The sequence below is a fragment of the Danio rerio genome, chromosome 2 (genome assembly GCF_052040795.2).
Source record: "Danio rerio strain M-AB ecotype USA chromosome 2, GRCz13ab, whole genome shotgun sequence".
NCBI lineage: Eukaryota > Metazoa > Chordata > Actinopteri > Cypriniformes > Danionidae > Danio > Danio rerio.
Genome location: NC_141022.1, coordinates 36,058,597 through 36,076,212, shown reverse-complemented (window position 1 = coordinate 36,076,212; position 17,616 = coordinate 36,058,597). Strand labels below are relative to the sequence as shown.

Genomic DNA, 17,616 nt, shown 5'->3' with positions numbered 1-17,616 from the left:
TGTATATGATCTGAGAGTGAATATTAAAAGGTTGCATGAGGTTTTACACATATGACTAAACCCTGTCACTCAACTTAAATACTAGTTGCAAAACCCATGCAAGTCTTGACTTGAGGAAATTACATACCCAATTCACTTTCAAAAGAAGTACACTTCAAGCTATTTTTGCCAAGTATACTTAAGTACTTTATGTATTAAGTGTACTGATATCAATATACTACTTTTTTAAGTGCGCTTCCTGGGAATAAATTGTTTATCAAAGTATACTTTGAAGTAGGCTGTACTTCAGCCTTAAAGGTGCACATATAAAATAAAAAATAGCCAATTTCTTTAGTGAAACTGTGTTCCTGACAATGATGTGTTTATTTTTACAATAACCTATGGACAAGAAGTCAACCAGGTGCTTATGATGCCTGTTAAAGGGTTAAAAAATAAAAGTATTCACAGCTATGTTTTCAATTGTACTGCAACTATTCTACAATCGAACATAATTTGTAGACTACTAGTTACTAACTCAATGCTTGTAGCTCATTTTTACCTTATGAAAGTACCAAACTCTTATTTAATTTAATGGAAATAACGTTTTAGTTTAAATGCATCAAAATATATTGGTTATATAAACTGAAGAAAATGGATTTAAAATTTATAAAAGTGGGTGTACTCACTTATGCTGAGCACTATATTTAGTATATAGTCAAGTCCAAGTTTTCTTAAATTTTTTTTTACCATAAATGACACCGCTCCCAAAATATAATGAGACGATGTACGAGGCATCATTGTGAAAATAATAATAGAATTGTTTGTTAGAAAAATATAACTTGCAAGTTTATAAAATGAAATGTGAATATTTTCTTTTTACATTTTTCAAATAAAAATAACAAAATCTAAGCATGCTAAATTGAATACTCGATCAAAACACATGAGTAGCCTACAAGTATATAGACAATTAGCCTACTTGTGGAGGCTACTTACACTGTGTGAAATTACGTTAAAGCAACATTGCAATCGTTCATAGTGAAATTTATAAGAGGTATTTGAAGTGTAGTAGGCCAATAATGTTTACAGCCCAATCTACCTTTGCATTGTGTAAATTATGACTCATCTTGAGTAATCTGACATAACACTGGAGGCTTTTATGGTTCGGGCTGGTAAAAGACTCGCATATTGTCTAAGCTTTACGGTAGCATTTTAAAAAGGGGAAATTCAGAAAGCTTCAGCCAGTCGGGAAAGCTGGACGGAGATGAAGTGATGCCTCTACGTCTTTCAGTACACTGAGTAGACTATGTGAAGGGTGGACTGCGGACTGGACGTCCAGAGACCCACGTCCCACGTCCCTCACGTACGACACTGTGTCTGCAGCGTTGTTCACTTCACCAAGTATCCTCGAGAATGGGATTAAATTCTCCGTAACGTGAATATTTTATCTAGCTTTAATCGCGAATCGTGTCGTCTGAACTGTTTGTTGCGGTGTCTGTGTGTGGTTGGCGGCTGCGCTGTAACTTGAAATCGTGAGCAGCGTTATTCGCCAGTCTTGGATATTCAATGAAGCACGCTTGCAGATTCAACATCGCTGCAAGCCTCGGGAGGTCCTGCGTGCTCAGTTGGTCTTAAAGGAGCCGTCAAAGCAGCAGGCAAGGGTAAAATGACTATGTCCGTCCCAGAGAACATATCGGGGTCCGGGGGAAAAGAGGAGGAGAGTGAAGATGAGAGTGAAATCCTGGAGGAAAGCCCCTGCGGCCGCTGGCAGAAACGACGAGAGCAGGTACGTCCCTCGAGGCTAATGTGCATATGAAGAAGCATCGCTGTCATTTTCCTGCACAGACCATGGCTGGATCAGACTAAAACATGCTTTGCACTGTAATTACTAAAACATCTAAAGGGCTCTGCAAATGAAACCACCTAAAATAACGTGCGTGTGGGTGCTTTCGTTACAAACTAGCAATGTTGGTTTTCTGCGCACATGGAGAGTTTACTGTGATTTTGCAGCTGATAAACTGCACACCAAAGACCGCCTGTTATGAAAAGCAACATGTTAATCGACGCACAAATACGTTAACTGCACGTCTTAATGTGTTTTAAACACATTTTACAACATTTTATAAGCGTTACACGTAGTTTACGCGTTATTTTAATGTAAACATTTGAGTTTACGCAAAGCCCCTCCCCCTCCGCGCACGTACATACGCGCAGATCCAGAGTAAAGTTATAAGTTACTATTGTGTTTAGTCGTTTGTGTTTTATGTTGTTTTACCTTTGTATGAGATAAAATGGGCGTGGAAGTGTCAGCCCTCTTCTCTTGGCTTGTGTTGAAGCGTTAAGAGCTCGGATGTCTTGAGATAAGTCACAGATACAGTATACTAAACCTTATCAGCCTTGGCACACGTTCAGTCCATCTTAAAGTACACTGGAATCTTTTAGCTACTTATTTGAACTCAATGGTCGGTTCTAGTCATGTCAGATATGAAACTCTCTGTATTCAAATTAGTGCTAATTAAATAGACAAGTCTGCAAACTGGTTTAATTCAAAGCATACTTGTTTGGCTCAACTAAAGTGCACAATCTGTTTCTGTGAGAGTAATTTTTGTCACAAGTAGACATGGGCCGGTATAAGATTCTGGCAGTATGATAACCTTGGATAAAATTATCATGGTTTCACGGTATTGTGATTACTGATCTAACATATATTCATTTAAAATGGTAAAAACAACAATTTCTTTCCACTTTGAACACAAAATAGTTTATTTTGAGCAACATTTATAATATTTGGAGACAGTAAACATGTCAGGTTAAATGATAAAAATTAATTATAGACTTCTTCCGTCTTCATTTGTTTCAAAAACAGAGATTTCTTTACAATTTAAAACGGCACCTTTGGATATCTTTTCTGCTGGAGAGACTGTTGTCCTAAAACAAACACACACACACAAAAAGTAAATAAAAAAAAAGTCATACACGTGCCTTAGGGACGATATAGCTGAACATTTTGGCGGTTTTAAGACCTTGACTTTTCCAAACCGTGGTATACCCTAAAAACGGTTATCATCCCATGCCTATCACAAGTTCACACTAGAGTACTGAAAGGGTTAGTTCACCCAAAAATGACACCTTTTTTGCTAATTTACTCCCTCAGCTTACTCAATCTATAGTAGACCTTTCTTCAGTAAAACATTTAAGATTACAGCTCAAAGCTTAATCCTTGGTGATTTTGAAAGGCAAATGCAAAAAGTAATTTGCATTTTAGGTGTCAAAATAACCTTTATGGCAGGGGTGCAGATTTGCTCTGACATTGGTTGGGACATAAATCCCTAGGGCGCATGCATTGAACCGCACTCATTCTGTTCCGTGCTTTTAAAAACGGGAATAAAGTACTTAATAAAATAAAATAAACACTTAACAATACAAATAAGCTGCAAAAGTCAATTTACATGATTTTTCTGCCGTCGGGCTTTGAGGAGGTATGAATGTAGAGAAATTTAGAGAGGTGCGTGACACGATTTAACTGTTTCATCCCAATTATTGTTTTTCATTATCAAGGAGGCCAAAATCGAAAACCAAATTCCAATTATTTGCACGTTGGTTAATAGTATTATGGTGAACTCATAGCGAACTTGACTTTGTGCATGTGTAGATTACTAAAGGTTGATGCAGCATTCATTTATTTTGAAGTCGATTAAATATTGGTAGGGACACTTCAGTAATTGGTGGAGACAGGTCCCCTCCGTCCATGCCAATTCTACGCCCTTGCTTTATGGGCTAAACAACATTAATATCTTTAGCTCCTAATGATACATTGAGGCCTTATGAAGCAAAACAATCCGTGTGTACAGTTAATTTTGGATCATATATGTTTTTTGAGTGCCAGAACGGAAGCCGTTGACTTTAAAGCCACTGACCATTTCAAGAAATTTTATGAGGACAGTTTAATTGTTCATATTCATGACACTTCAGATTTATTGTACAACAGCAGCTAATTAAAATTATTAATATTAAACCTGCGGTCAAAGAAACTAATTTGTTGACTGTTTGTGTTTACAGTGTGCTCAAAAGCATGAAACACAATGCATCACTTTTACATGCATATCTGTGAAAGTTTTCCATTTATGTTACAAGCCTTCTCAAGTTTCTCAGAGGTCAGGGCCATGTCTCAAGTGGGAGTGATTTATGTGTTCGTTTTTTCCCTCGCCACTTAATTGTGAAAAGCAATAAAGATGCAAAATTGGATAAATCAGTGGGACAAAGTGGCTAGAGTACAACGAGTGATTATTTCCTGCTTGAATAGCCTGTAAGTGCAAGAATGTTATTAGTATGTGGCTCACACTCCTATTGCATCAGTGTTGTTAATGTTGCCAAAGCGCAAAGAGAAGGGCTGACGTACTTGTACAACAAAAGTGAAAGTTTTGTTTGTGGTGGATATTTACTTTCTTGACACTGACATTTAAATATAGAGGCACGGGGCAGTCGTCACAGCCTTTGTTGTGCAGGTTGATTCAGTTTGTACTTGTGTAAAAAGCAGTAATGTTGGAAGTTTTTAGCGGTAGTTGCAAAACTGTGGCATTATTGTTTGTTTCAACAGTTTCAGCCTTGTGCTGTTTAGGGTTGTCAGACATTTTTATGTGTAAATTGATCTTTATTGCATATAAAAAAGCTGCACAAAAAGTTATACATTCATTTATTTATTTAATTGTCTATTTTTATTCCTTTTTAAGTTTATATGCCTTATTAGTTTACTTTAATTCTTCAGTTTATGATTGTATTTTTCCAAAATGTACTTAAATTTCCATACATGAAATGTTTGTCTGCATTTTCCCAGTTTGTTCCGTCCTCTGTTTTAAGTGCAAAACTTGTAAGGGCACATTTTTTCATGTATTTTGGTCCTGTATTCACATTCAACTATTTTGGAAAGGGGTTCACTCTGCAGTCTAGAAGATAATTGGAAACCGTTTTATTTTCTCCCCCTCACTTTTTTTGTTGAATGACATTCCCGAAGACCGTTTTGAATCGAACCTCAAACCTCTGTTTACAACTCTCACATTTCTGGCTAAGAAATGTATTTTACTAAAATGGTCTCCTTAAATTCCAACTATTTCCATGTGGATATCTCAGTCAGTCTTTCTTCCTTAGGAAAAAAAATAATGTATGACCTCAACCACAAACAGGACAAATTCAGGAGACTTTGGGAACCTCTCTAATCCTTTCAGCACAAGCTCTTACATTTTTTAATCAGCATCTTGAACTAATGGTATTAGATTAAATTGGCCCTCAAAAGAAATATGTGTAATACCAGTTACATCGCTTGACATTTCAACTTAAAATTAATTTTGACAGGCATTATCAAAATGTATACCTATACCTATGTAAGCACATGGCCTTGGTGGGAATTTTTGAAATGTAATTTATAAAGATAACACAAATTATTATAATAACAATCAATTATCAGTGTATTCTTGCGGTCTTACCATTGACATGCATACCTAAGAATAGCTGACCATACCCTAAAGAGGTCATAGTATCTCACATTTTAAAGAGAGTTAATAGCCTTTGCACGGAGCAGCTAGTCTCATCAAGGGTCCTTCTCTGTGAAACAGTTTCCTGTCTCACAGCCTTCTGCACGATATTAACAAAATGGCTCAATAAATGGTGGTTACACCATCTTGGCCATTCAGGAAAATGAGGTAACAGGCATAATTAATTTCCCAATTAGTTATACTAATTAGAACAATTGTGGTACATTTACCTTTTATTATTAAATATGTCTAATGTAAAATTATCCCAAACTAGCTAATATGTTTCATTGAGAATCTCACATTTTTAAACAAGATAAACTATTTGGTACCAATTGTTTTGGTTACACCACATTGTCATTCTTGAAATAATACCCTAAAAATATCTCAAAATGGAAAATAAAATAAAATAAAATAGATTTGGTCCTTAAAAAAGAGAATGTAAAAAAAAGTATTTGCTTATTTATTTTGAAACTGTAGCCTTTTTAAGTTGATTTAAGCGTTATGTCATTTTTTTTGTTCTGTTAAACAGATAAATTTGTTTTAATTGGCAGTGCTCGGGGATTGTTTGTTCGTTTGTCTGATTGTTTGTGTTGTTTGTACTATTTGAAAATCCTTAATAAAAAAAACAGTTCTTTAGAATAGGTTAATAGATAAGATATTTTTGATAAAAGATCACAAATATCAAATACTACATCAATTTAGGGTGTTTACACACATTTTTTAAAATTAAAACCTGAAATGTTTTTGAACATTTGTGTAACTGTTGTTTCAAAGATTTAAACCCATTTTTAAAATGTAAACTTTATACGCCATTACCATTTTCACATCATTATTAACTAAAAAATCATTTTTTTCCACAATAACCTAAACTCCAGTGAATGACACCAGGACCATCTTTTTACTCCCCCACCACACCACATCACACCACACAACAACCTCAAAACATTATGCAGTTCTGATTGTGCCTCAGACTGGTGAGTGGGCTTGACTGTAGAAAACACACTCTTTATCTATCTGACACAATTTAACAAACTCTTGCACCAGTTTTGTACATTTACACCAGACACCTTATTACAATCGCTCCATGTCTAAAAAAAAAAAAAATTGCGTTTACAAAGTGTGCTTCACACAGATGAGTGGGTTTGACAAACCACCTGTTGAAACTTTTCTCTATGCAAAAAAACCCTCCCCTCCTTAAGGCTGATTTATACTTCTGCGTCAAATGTCGGCGTATGCTACGGCGCTGACACATAGCCCTTCGCCGTGGCCATCGCCGTCACTGACGTGCACCTCTCAAAAAAATGTAACTACACGTCACAACGACGCGTAGCGTAAGCTCTGTGATTGGTCGGCTTGGTAGCGCTGACGAGTCTGGGCGGGACAGAGAGCCGCGCGAATGGCGCGAGCGATTGTTTACAAGTTTGGAGTCCCGTGAAGGAGCTCCGGATGGAAAGTTTTGTTTTGTGTTTACCTCATAGTTAAAGTTGTTGCACGTCCGCCGGTTCCTGCCTCAAAATGAGCGAGTTTGAGCCACTTGTACATTCCGAAAGTGTTCAGTGAAGAAATGAAGAAGTGAAGAAACTCGACACAGAGGAACATTAACACCTCACTGCCCACTAGCCTTTCGGAAGTGTTAATGCAGACCGACAGAGACAGCGCGCAGAAGTATAAATGCACAGCCACGCGCGTTGCCTGCGCCGTGGGTTATGCCAGTCACCTAACGCAGAAGTATAAATCAGGCTTGATTCTGTCAATTAATTCTCTGAGCACTAACAGTTTCTTTGTACAATTAGCACTTTTCGTGTGTACTGTACGGTGGCTGAGAGAGCTTGACATTCTGTAATTTAGGACAACACATGCAGTTACAAAAAACATAAGATTAAGCACAGTTTATGAAAATGTGCTGCATTTTCTCACAACACTTTCAAAATGAACGCAACACAACGGAAGTGTTTCAAAGGGATGCAAAAACACAGCTGTGCCATGACTATTGCTCAATGAAGTTGTAGATAATTTCTCAAAGGTAAGTTTTGTGTTTGTTTATTTTAACATTCTGATTCGCTTGTTTTTTGTATTTTATTAGCCTTAATAGCCATAACCTAAATAGCCGGGTCTGTCGCGTTTAAGGGTCCTCTTGGAACATTTCCATTGTGTTCTGTGCTAGTTGAAAGTGTATGTGTTCTGTGCTAGTTGAAAGTCTAGTTGAAAGAGAATGCAGCAGGTTTTTGTCATTTGTTTGCATTGTGAGAAAATGCAGTGCGTTCTTTAAAAATGTGTTTGGGTTGTAAGGATTTGCAGCTTGTGTACTGTGAAACGGTTAAAGATCTTTTCCTAATTTCCTGGTGTTTGTTGTAATTGCACATTTTTTCATAAATTGAAGTACATTAAGCTCTCTTGGCCACCGTAGTATTTGCTCTTCTCGTTGAATCACTGATTGCCTCCTCAATTGAAAGTCGCCTTGGACAAAAGTGTCTGCTAAATGTAAATGTCACATGCCAAATGTGGGACTGTCATGGAATTAAAGCACTCAAACACATGAAGTTTTCTGTCTTAAGCGGCAGTCACACTGCATTTTTTACCCCGTTGACATTCCATCCAGTCACTGCATTCAAAAATTCAAGTTTGGTGTGCTTTGAGATGCATTTTTACATCTCGAAAATGCATGAGACCAATAGAAGGTCAAAGCATGACCACTTCAGTGCAGAAATGGAAAATATGGAGTGTACGTTCATTTTGTCAGGGTTGCGTCGTCTTGTTTCATCCTGTTCTTTTTTGCAGTGCTGTCGAACAGAATTTAGTATACTCAACTCAACTGTTACAGCGGCTATGATAAAAATGTTGTTTCATAAACAAACATCCTAAATTGTTACAACATGTCAACCTTTCAATTTGCGTTACAAGAAAACCTCTCAGTAAGCAGAGTTTTTGAGTGTAGGTTTACTATGGTTCATCTCTTACAATTTAATTAGCTCTGAGTGCATGTGTGTGAATGAGAAACTCGAGGTGAAAATGACTTTGTGGACAGATGGGCCAGCAATGATGTTTTCTTGCGACAGCGTGTTATTTTTCACATGGGAATGACACAAGTCCAAATTGAGTTCATTGTTGGTTTCATTTAGCCTTTATTCTAACTTTCTTTTCATCAGTATGATTCTGTTGTGACATGTAAAGCAGCAGCTACGAATTAGCGCATTTTCAATTTTAGCTGTAATTTAGGCAGCTGAATAGACTCATTATTGAAGAGATTTCTGTGATCACGGCCAGCTTGGCATAGCTCTTAAACACTTTTGTTATGCAACCATTTTCCACCGTTTTGCTGTTTCTTAGAAGACTTTTTTTGCAATTTCATCTGACACATTAATATATGTCTGGATTTCTGTAACACTTATGATTGTTCTTTTTTGTGCTGAATATTAGCATGGCATTTTTACATGACAACAATGTAACCATCTTTTTTTATTTAAATTTGAATTTATTAAATGGGATTAGCCCTTGAGATGAACCATCTCATTTTTGAGGGGGTCCCTAAGAGATGCATAAATCAAACGGAGTCCAACACATCATAACAAACATTCAGTACAGATAAACAAAACAAGCAAGCAAGCTAGCAGCACACTTCACCTGAACCCCACAATCTAAACCTATAAGCAAACAAAAACATATTATCAAAAAGTACCAAAAATGTGATATCTAAATAAATAATAAGCATTTAAATTGGAACCATAAATAATAACAATTACAGGTTGTTTCCAAAAAAGAAAATGAATTAGTCCTGAAAAGACTAAATGATTTAATTGATCTAAAAGAAGATAGGAGATTATCCCAGTCAAAAGGAGCTTTGTATGGAAAAAATCTACAAAAAGTACTGTTAGTCTGTTGCATACAAACAAGAGAAATAAATATAATAAAACAATTCTAACTCATGAATAACCCCTCTTACCTCGCTAAAACTGATGAAAAGAAAAAAAAGGTCTTTAGCGCCGTGTGCCGCATTCTTCCCTATACTGAATAAAATAAACAAAGATGACCTTCACCTCTTACCTGATGTCTTTAACTACATTTTCTACGTGTTTGCAAAATAGAAATCGTATGACATTTTCCCTATCCACCTTGCACTAAGACTGAACTTGAGGAGATACAGCTATATTGTCGGAGCTAAAAAATAATATACAAATCAATTGAAATAAAAATGTACAAACCTCACAAAATTTCTTAAAGTGGGCAAAAGTAATGCAAAATAATTTTACCCAAACGAAAGTTAAGCAAAAACAACGAAAATCATAATCATGTCAGAAAAATACACGAAAAACGAGATCAAAGGAAAAAAATCGCTCTCTCTCCCGCTCTTCCTGACATGCTTTTTACATTCCCGCGCTGCGTCGCCAAATGATGATAGATCGGTCTCCTGACCAATCAGCTGTCAAAAAGGCGGGCCTACAGAAATGACAGGCATCAGCTGTCGTGAAGGCGGACCTACATAAATGAGCGGCATAGAGGGAGCGGGAGAGAGAGATCGGGAGGCAAGCATACAGCCGGCTACAACCCTAACATTAGTTTTAGACACAACAGCAATGTATTTTACTGGTGAATATGTCATGAAAAAACACTTTACAAACACATTATATGTATATTTTTCATTAATTTAAACGTAAACCTATCTATCTAAATGAAACCATATAATTAAAAATGAGCGTCTGTGTCTGCACAGAGATCAAGCCTCTCATCGGAGAATGTGGATATTATGGTGTTTTTGAGGAAGATCTTTCACTAGTCTACACTGCAGTTATTTATTTAATTTTAGTTTACTTAGTTAAGATGGCTGCACTAAAGAGAATAGTTTTTTTTCTGACTAGTCTATATTGGAGGTATTTATTTATTTCTAGTTGTTTACTCGGGTATCCTGACTGTACTAAAAATGCGATGACAAAGTTAATAAAGAAAAAGTTAAGATGTTCTTGTTATTAAGTGAATTGTCCCATAGCATTGCTGTTAGCATGACATCAACCCCAACCCCACAGCAAACAGAAACCGAACCGTACCGAACCGAAGCGTGGCTCCAAAACCGTGAACCGAACCGAACCATGCCTTTTGTGTATCGTTACACCCCTAATATATATATATATATATATATATATATATATATATATATATATATATATATATTTGTGTGTGTGTATATAGGTGTGTGTGTGTGTATGTATGTATGTATGTGTGTGTATGTATATGTGTGTGTGTGTGTGTGTGTATATATATATATATATATATATATAAGATCATTATAAATTGTATTTGAGATTTCAAACTTAACATTCACCTGTTTAATTTTATTTATCTTCCTAAATGTTTAAATGATTAAACAACTATATCCTATAAAATGCATTATGTTGCATTACAAATTTCACAGTCAATGCAATGCATAGTCAGTGAGAAGGACTTAATAATTAAACAGAAAAGTGTGCGCAAGAGTCGAGCATGATCTTCATCATCAGCATCAGCGCTTTCCATAATCTCAGCAGATAGCAGGATTCTTGTCTGAACTAAATGAGCCACATCCCTGAGAGTAAAAAAGCCCAGTCATCATCACTTTCCTAAAACCATCAGCATAGGAAAGGAATAATTAGCCTGTAAGGGGGGGCTTAGTAGGACTAAAGTTCACCTAGTCTCTGTGTGTAATGAGCAATGCTAATTAAATGTTCTAGCAGTTAGATCTGTGACTCTTCAGAATTCCCGGAGGCAAGTTCTTTTTCACGGCTGTGCCTGCATTTACAACTGTCTTAAAGTTACAGGCACCCTTATTTACATGCGTCTGCATGTGTTTAGTCATTCTGCTCAGCATAACGTTTGTGGCTCTTCCTCTTTTTCTGCCTTTTTTGTATCTGAGTTTCAAACACATTCACCAGGATGTAGTAGAATAAATGTTGTGTTTAGCCTTGCCAAACCACTGATTTTATCATGATGCAGTTCTCATGAATATTTGTGCATTACTAAAAGTTTCTCAAGGAGAGACACAGTACTTCCTTAGACACAGCATATGCAATGAATGTATTGGGAAACTGCTTAGTAGCATTTAGTTAAATTATTTCTCATCTACACTTTACTTCTTAATAAAGGAAAAAACCCTCTTGTTTATGCAACAGAGTTTTCAAAACGATGTGCATTTACACATCCATAAAACAACCATAAACTAGTATTACGTAGGTCAGGCCAGTATTTGCCGCTATCACCTGGTTAGTAAACAGTATCTGTAAGAAAGTGATGACGTGCAGTCTGCTGCTCAGGGTCAGTGTTGATGTGTATTCAGAATTACCGTGTAAGATTTGTCTTTGCTTTCGGTTGTATTGTGAAGTAAATCCACACTTTGCTGATGAAGCTCTAGCAAACACTTGAACGACAACACTAACACGTACTTCACCACTTTAGTGTGTTTTTTTCACTTGCCTTTTATTATTTTTTATTGTCATTATTTTAAATATTCTCATTCTCGGGTGTTTACACAGACACATGTCAACAGCGTGATTTACAAAAACATCTTTTCATCTTACATTTTTATGTTAAATTTATGCATTTGTAGTCACAAAAACACTGTTGTCATGTAAATGAACTGGCAAAGTGCATAAAGTTTCCCATGTTGTCATGTAAATAGTATTTGTGGTAATGGGACCAGTGGTTATGGGACACAAAATTGTCATAGGTATGGTCTTAATAGATTACAAACTATTTCAAATGTATATTAGACTGTTTGAGATGGCAATATTTGTAATATTTGTATTGCAATAGTTTTTAAGTGACTTATTTTGGCAATAAGTGATTAATAAAAGGTGACTTTCATTCATATTTGTTAGTAAATCTGTAAATCTGCATCTAGGAGTTGGTTTAGAGTCAGCTCCAAATTGGTGTGACTATGCAAAATCACATTCATAATCAATTTAATCACACAATACTGAAGCTTCTCTGTGTGAACCGTGGTTCTTTGTGATAAATACTGCCACATCTGAAAGCACATGAAAACACCATATTTCAAGAGATCACACTTGAATATTGCTTGATAATAATAACAGGTTCGGCATGCTGTACCGGGAGAGAACCTTGATCTCAGAGATAATTGAGCCCAGGGCTCCCGCCTAGTCAATGAGGATGTTAAGGGGGTGCAAGATCAGGTAGTTCTCGAGAGCTCACCCTGGTAATGGAGGTAAGGGGGAGATGGGGTGGATGGGGAGGATTCTTTAAAAAAACGTCGGGCTATAAATAGTGAGTTTGGAATGATTCAATTGGCTTACTAATGATTACAGATGAGAGACCAGCCACAACCGATCATATCTCATGCTCGAAATTAGTTTGTAAAACTTCACTTAATTACATTCTTTCTACATCAAAATCTCTCTTTAAAAGTTTAGTTGAGTGTTTAAAAAATATTTTATGAGATGATTTTGTAGTTGTGTTATTATGACCTGTTGAATCAGTGAAAGCTGTTCCATTTATTAAGAATTGTACTACTCATTTATTACATTATACTTGGGGAAAATGCCAGAAATTGTTCCAACTATTGACAAATACTTAATTCAAATATTTTGGTAAGTAGCAAAAAAGCCATAATTTGAAAATGGTTTCAGGTTGATCCTCTAATAATGGTTCAATTTATAGGAGTATAAGAGGAAATGCACTATATGGAGAGACTGACATTTAACCTAAGGCTTGATTTAAAAAAGTGTATTGGCAAAAATGGACTGACCATGTCATTGTAAACAATATGTGATAGTGTGTTTCAAATGTATTCTGACTTAAATTTGTAAGCCCTATGACAACTGCTTCTCTCCCCCCCCCCTCCATTTTATTTATTCAGTAGCATCTATGGAGATTTCTTGGATTTCTTTCTCAAGGCTCATTTGAAGTTTCTGTGCTAGAGCGCTCCCTAACCTTACAAATAAGCAGAGATCTGTGCTACACTGAAAAGGTATGCATGGCAATCGTGGCTTTTACCAAAACCATACAAGTAAAACCTTTATTTATTTGACTTAATCTGAGATAAAAACTATATAAAGTTAATACTAGCCAAACTTTTAAATAGATCCCAATGATACTACATAACCCCTGCTGTATGACATGCTGTTTATTGTGTAAATAAGTGCGTGGTTGGGTCATATAAACAATGACATAAGCATTTATAGAGAATATAGAAGCTTTCAAAACCAGTTTCTCATAACTCAATAACTGTCACTGTCAATAGTCTGTTTTAGCACCTGTAAATTGACTGTTGGCCAATGTTTTCATGTTGCACCAGTCAGTTTTGCTTATACGTGAAGCAAGTTTTGTATTTATAGTGGCTTTTTGTCTTCACGTTGACATAAGATTCTAGAAGCATCTGTGAAAAACCAAATTACCTGCCTAAAGGTGAATAAGCCTTCAAGTATTTTTCACAGTTGGTTATGAAGTCTTTTGTCATTCCTCTAAAATGGTTCTTTCAATGGGAGCCCTCATGGTTGGGTCAGAGGAAAAGGATTGTCTTAAAATATTTCAGTAGGTCACTCACTTGTCTTTAAGAGATTTGCCATGTCTCAGACAAGCAGACAGAGTGTTCCTGTGTCTGTCAGGACTACAGATGTGGATGATATAGGTAAAGCAAACTTTAAAACCAAAGGAACTGTTTAAACAGGAATTGTGTCACTCCAGATTTATATATCTTTAATAAAAATGTGACTTTAGCTTGCCTCGGAGTGTGTAGCAGGGTGAGTGTTGTAACAGATATCATGAAATAGCTGAAATATTAGAAGAGGTAGTGAAATAAAAGGCTATTTTCATTGACTTTGGTTCAGACAGTTCGGCATAGCCATAAACTGCATATCATGTCTATGTACACTTCATGTAAATATTTACTAAGATGCTATTTGTTGCTGTTTACTGGGACTATGTAAACAGTTCATGTCCCTTGGACAGCTATGATGATTGTAATGGGAGCAACCACGCATGGTGTAAATTCTGCTTAGCTGAAAGTGGTTATGCCCGCTGCCGAGCAACATCAAGGTTTGGCTCATTAATAGGGAATTTACTGCACTACCAGCATCAGCAACTGCAAATATCAGCTACCTTACAAAATATGAATGCAATTCATCCAGTCATATTTATAGTCATTATAGAATTGACTCAAGGATAATAATCTTGACAATTGCTTGACAAAGTTATTCTATTTTTAATTATTGTACAATTAATTTATACATTTTATTTCATTTGTTTTTGACCGTATGTAAGATTTTATAACAAATTATAATGTTCTATTTTTTAAAAAAAATGCTGTTATTTTTATTTTTTGTTCACCAAAGAACATTAAAAATGCAGGAGTTTTCTACAATAATGATTATCATGATATTTTTAAAAATAAATTTCTCTGTTAAATTATTTTTTCATTTAACATGTTTTTTACCCAAAGCAACTTATATAAATGAGGATAAAATAAAAGAAGCACCTCATGATCACCAGATCAACCTATTAAAGAATACTGTCATTTTCAAAGGATCATGTGATAATGAAAGCTTGAATAATGATGCTAAAATGTGTTTACATTTAAATTACATTTTAAAATGTGTTAAGGAAAAAATAATCAAAAATTGTAAGAAAATTTAACTTTAAAAAAAGAATCTGGGTAAAAATCTGGGTTCCACTTAATTTCTTAATGTTGTCTCAACACAAATCAATTAATTGAACTTAATAGTTTTAACAAATTGAAGTGGATTGTATATAAAACAATTAAATTCCCAAAAACCTTTAAGAATTGGGTTGTTTCAACTCATTTTAAACATGTAGATTGGACAAGCATCAAAAGTCATTTATTGAGTGAGTGTAGTTTACTGTATTTCGGCTCAAAGAAATACAACCTTTGTCAATATAAAAGTACAATGTACTTTTAAACTAGTATTTAGGTATGCAATGATTATCCGATTTCACTATCAACCATGCTTTAATTCATCATGCTTCATTAATCGTGAAGGCTTTTCGACACAGCGTTTCTGCATGGAACAAAACTGCTGCAACTAAATAAAGTTATGCCAACTGTGCACTAGTTTAAAGTTCCGAGCCTATACACCAAAACGAATACCCACGCACACTGGATTAACTATGGCTGAGGCTATTATCTAAGGGACAATCACATAACGCGTCTTTTGCATGTGCAAGTTCATTAGTTTTAATGGAGGTGCTCCGATTGTATGGAAGCAATGCATGCGGCACGTCACGCTTGAGCTTTCCAGTAACATCTAGTTGAAAGAATGCTGCGAGCGCACTGTGAATCACGTGGTAGCAACTGACCATTCAGTTTGTATGGAATATACACATTTCTACTCCAAAGACAAAAAAAATACAAAATGAAAAATACCAAATGAACAATACCAAACATTCTTGTAATATAGTTGAACAAAAGTGCCTTCAGACAAAGGTTCAGCAGCCTTTGACTACAATTGTTCTCTTTAAAAGTGAAATACTTAGCTATGATGCTTAGATTTACATTAGACAAATACTATTTTTTTTATTTATTCTTATTTTGATTTATTTATTCATTGTTCTGTCGTTTATCTTCAGTGTAAAATTATTACCAAAACCATTTTTTTGTTATTACTTATTATTAACTTTAAACCTTATTTTTAATATAAGGAGTTTTCATGTGATTAGCCTGTCACAATAATCAATAAATCGACTTATCGCACAACACATGGACATGACCTCAATCATTTTTGGTGATGCAATGTATATCGCCATATATCTCTATATCTGTTGGAGGTGTCAGTGCCAGTGTCATTATGGTTTAAAAAACACAACTGACAACTAATAATAGATCTAGCGGCAGATATCGGAACCTATGTTTTTCCTTTACCTTGCACTTTTTTTGTTAAAGTCTCATTATTTATTTAGGATATGCATCTTCATATTCTGATTCCAATGCCTAATTATTAAATTGTTAAAATGACTATAATTAAATGAAATATTTTTAAGAATAAAATATTATGTGTTCTTTGGAAGAGTGTACTTGCACTGAGATTATATTGTCATTCAGGCATTAATGAGTGATATAAAATGGTCTTAAAATAACAATAGTATTGTTTATCGCAATATATTTTGGTGCAACATATCGTACAATAAAAGCATAGATATTATGACAGGTCTACTAGTGTTTTGAAATTAATGAATGCATAATAATTCTAACTATGAAACCATGATTATTCTATAATCACTACATCCCTAATAGCATTTTCATCATTTCACCGTGGCAAAAAAGTAATTCACTCAATACCATGATATAATTTTGATTCTTTCTCCTTTTACTAGTGTGATTTGCACTGTCATTATCAGACACTCATGGGCAATAGACCCTCTCACCCTTTGAAAGTTGGTGGTTATGCATGTAAACTAATTAACTCGTTGGAGAGGAAAAGTAATCATCAGGGTGTGTGTGCACGCATGAGACTGAGAGAGAGAGAGCAAGCCTTGGCTAATATCCAGTGTAAAGCAAAACCAGAGAGCGCCATCTGTCTCGCTGCATTAAGCCATCCATATGGTATTTCATGCTCCCACTGAAGGTCCATATCATTCATTCATCCAGATTCTAGGAAAACAATAAAGCTGCCCTTCTTATTGGGACCAATGCTCATCTTTCTTCGACACTATATTTTTAAGATGGCTTTCATAGACATTCTCTGATTTGTGCTGGCGTTGGGCTGTAGTAGACTGTGCCAGCCTCCCTCTAAAAGATCTCTAAGTCCCAGAAGACTGGCAGAGTTGGTTTCCTGTGACAGCCAGAGTGTTAGTGGTTGGGCGGAGAGGATTTAGATTAGTTCAGGGAATGTTCAAGCCTTCACACTTTAAAATGACACAATACTTACTGTTGTTTTTGTAAAAAATCACAAGTCTGTATTTGTAAGCCATCTGATACATTTTGATTTACTATTATTATTATTATTTAGAGCAACATGATGTTAGGAAAAGCTCTTGTTTAAAGCGATTGTTTACCCAATTATGCAAATTCAGTGATCATTTCCTCACCATTGACTTGTCACAAACCTGTTTTGAGTTTCTTCCTTCTCTGAAACATAAAAATGACATTCATAGACATTCATTCATTGATATTTAT

At 35.4% G+C, this 17,616-nt stretch overlaps 1 protein-coding gene across 10 annotated transcripts in view; it reads left to right on the top strand.

The window, feature by feature from the left end:
* The first annotated feature begins 1,219 nt into the window (after nucleotides 1-1,219).
* nrbp2a (nuclear receptor binding protein 2a) overlaps nucleotides 1,220-17,616 on the top strand; it is a 65,254-nt gene continuing 48,857 nt past the window's right edge. For all 10 annotated transcript variants that reach the window (XR_015478670.1, XR_015478671.1, XR_015478667.1 and 7 more), the window contains exon 1: nucleotides 1,220-1,762. Coding sequence is in view for 1 of the 10 variants with exons in the window: in XM_087241039.1 (XP_087097165.1) it covers nucleotides 1,643-1,762 (120 nt within the window). In the remaining 9 variants the exon portion in view is untranslated. The remainder of the gene's footprint in view (nucleotides 1,763-17,616) is intronic.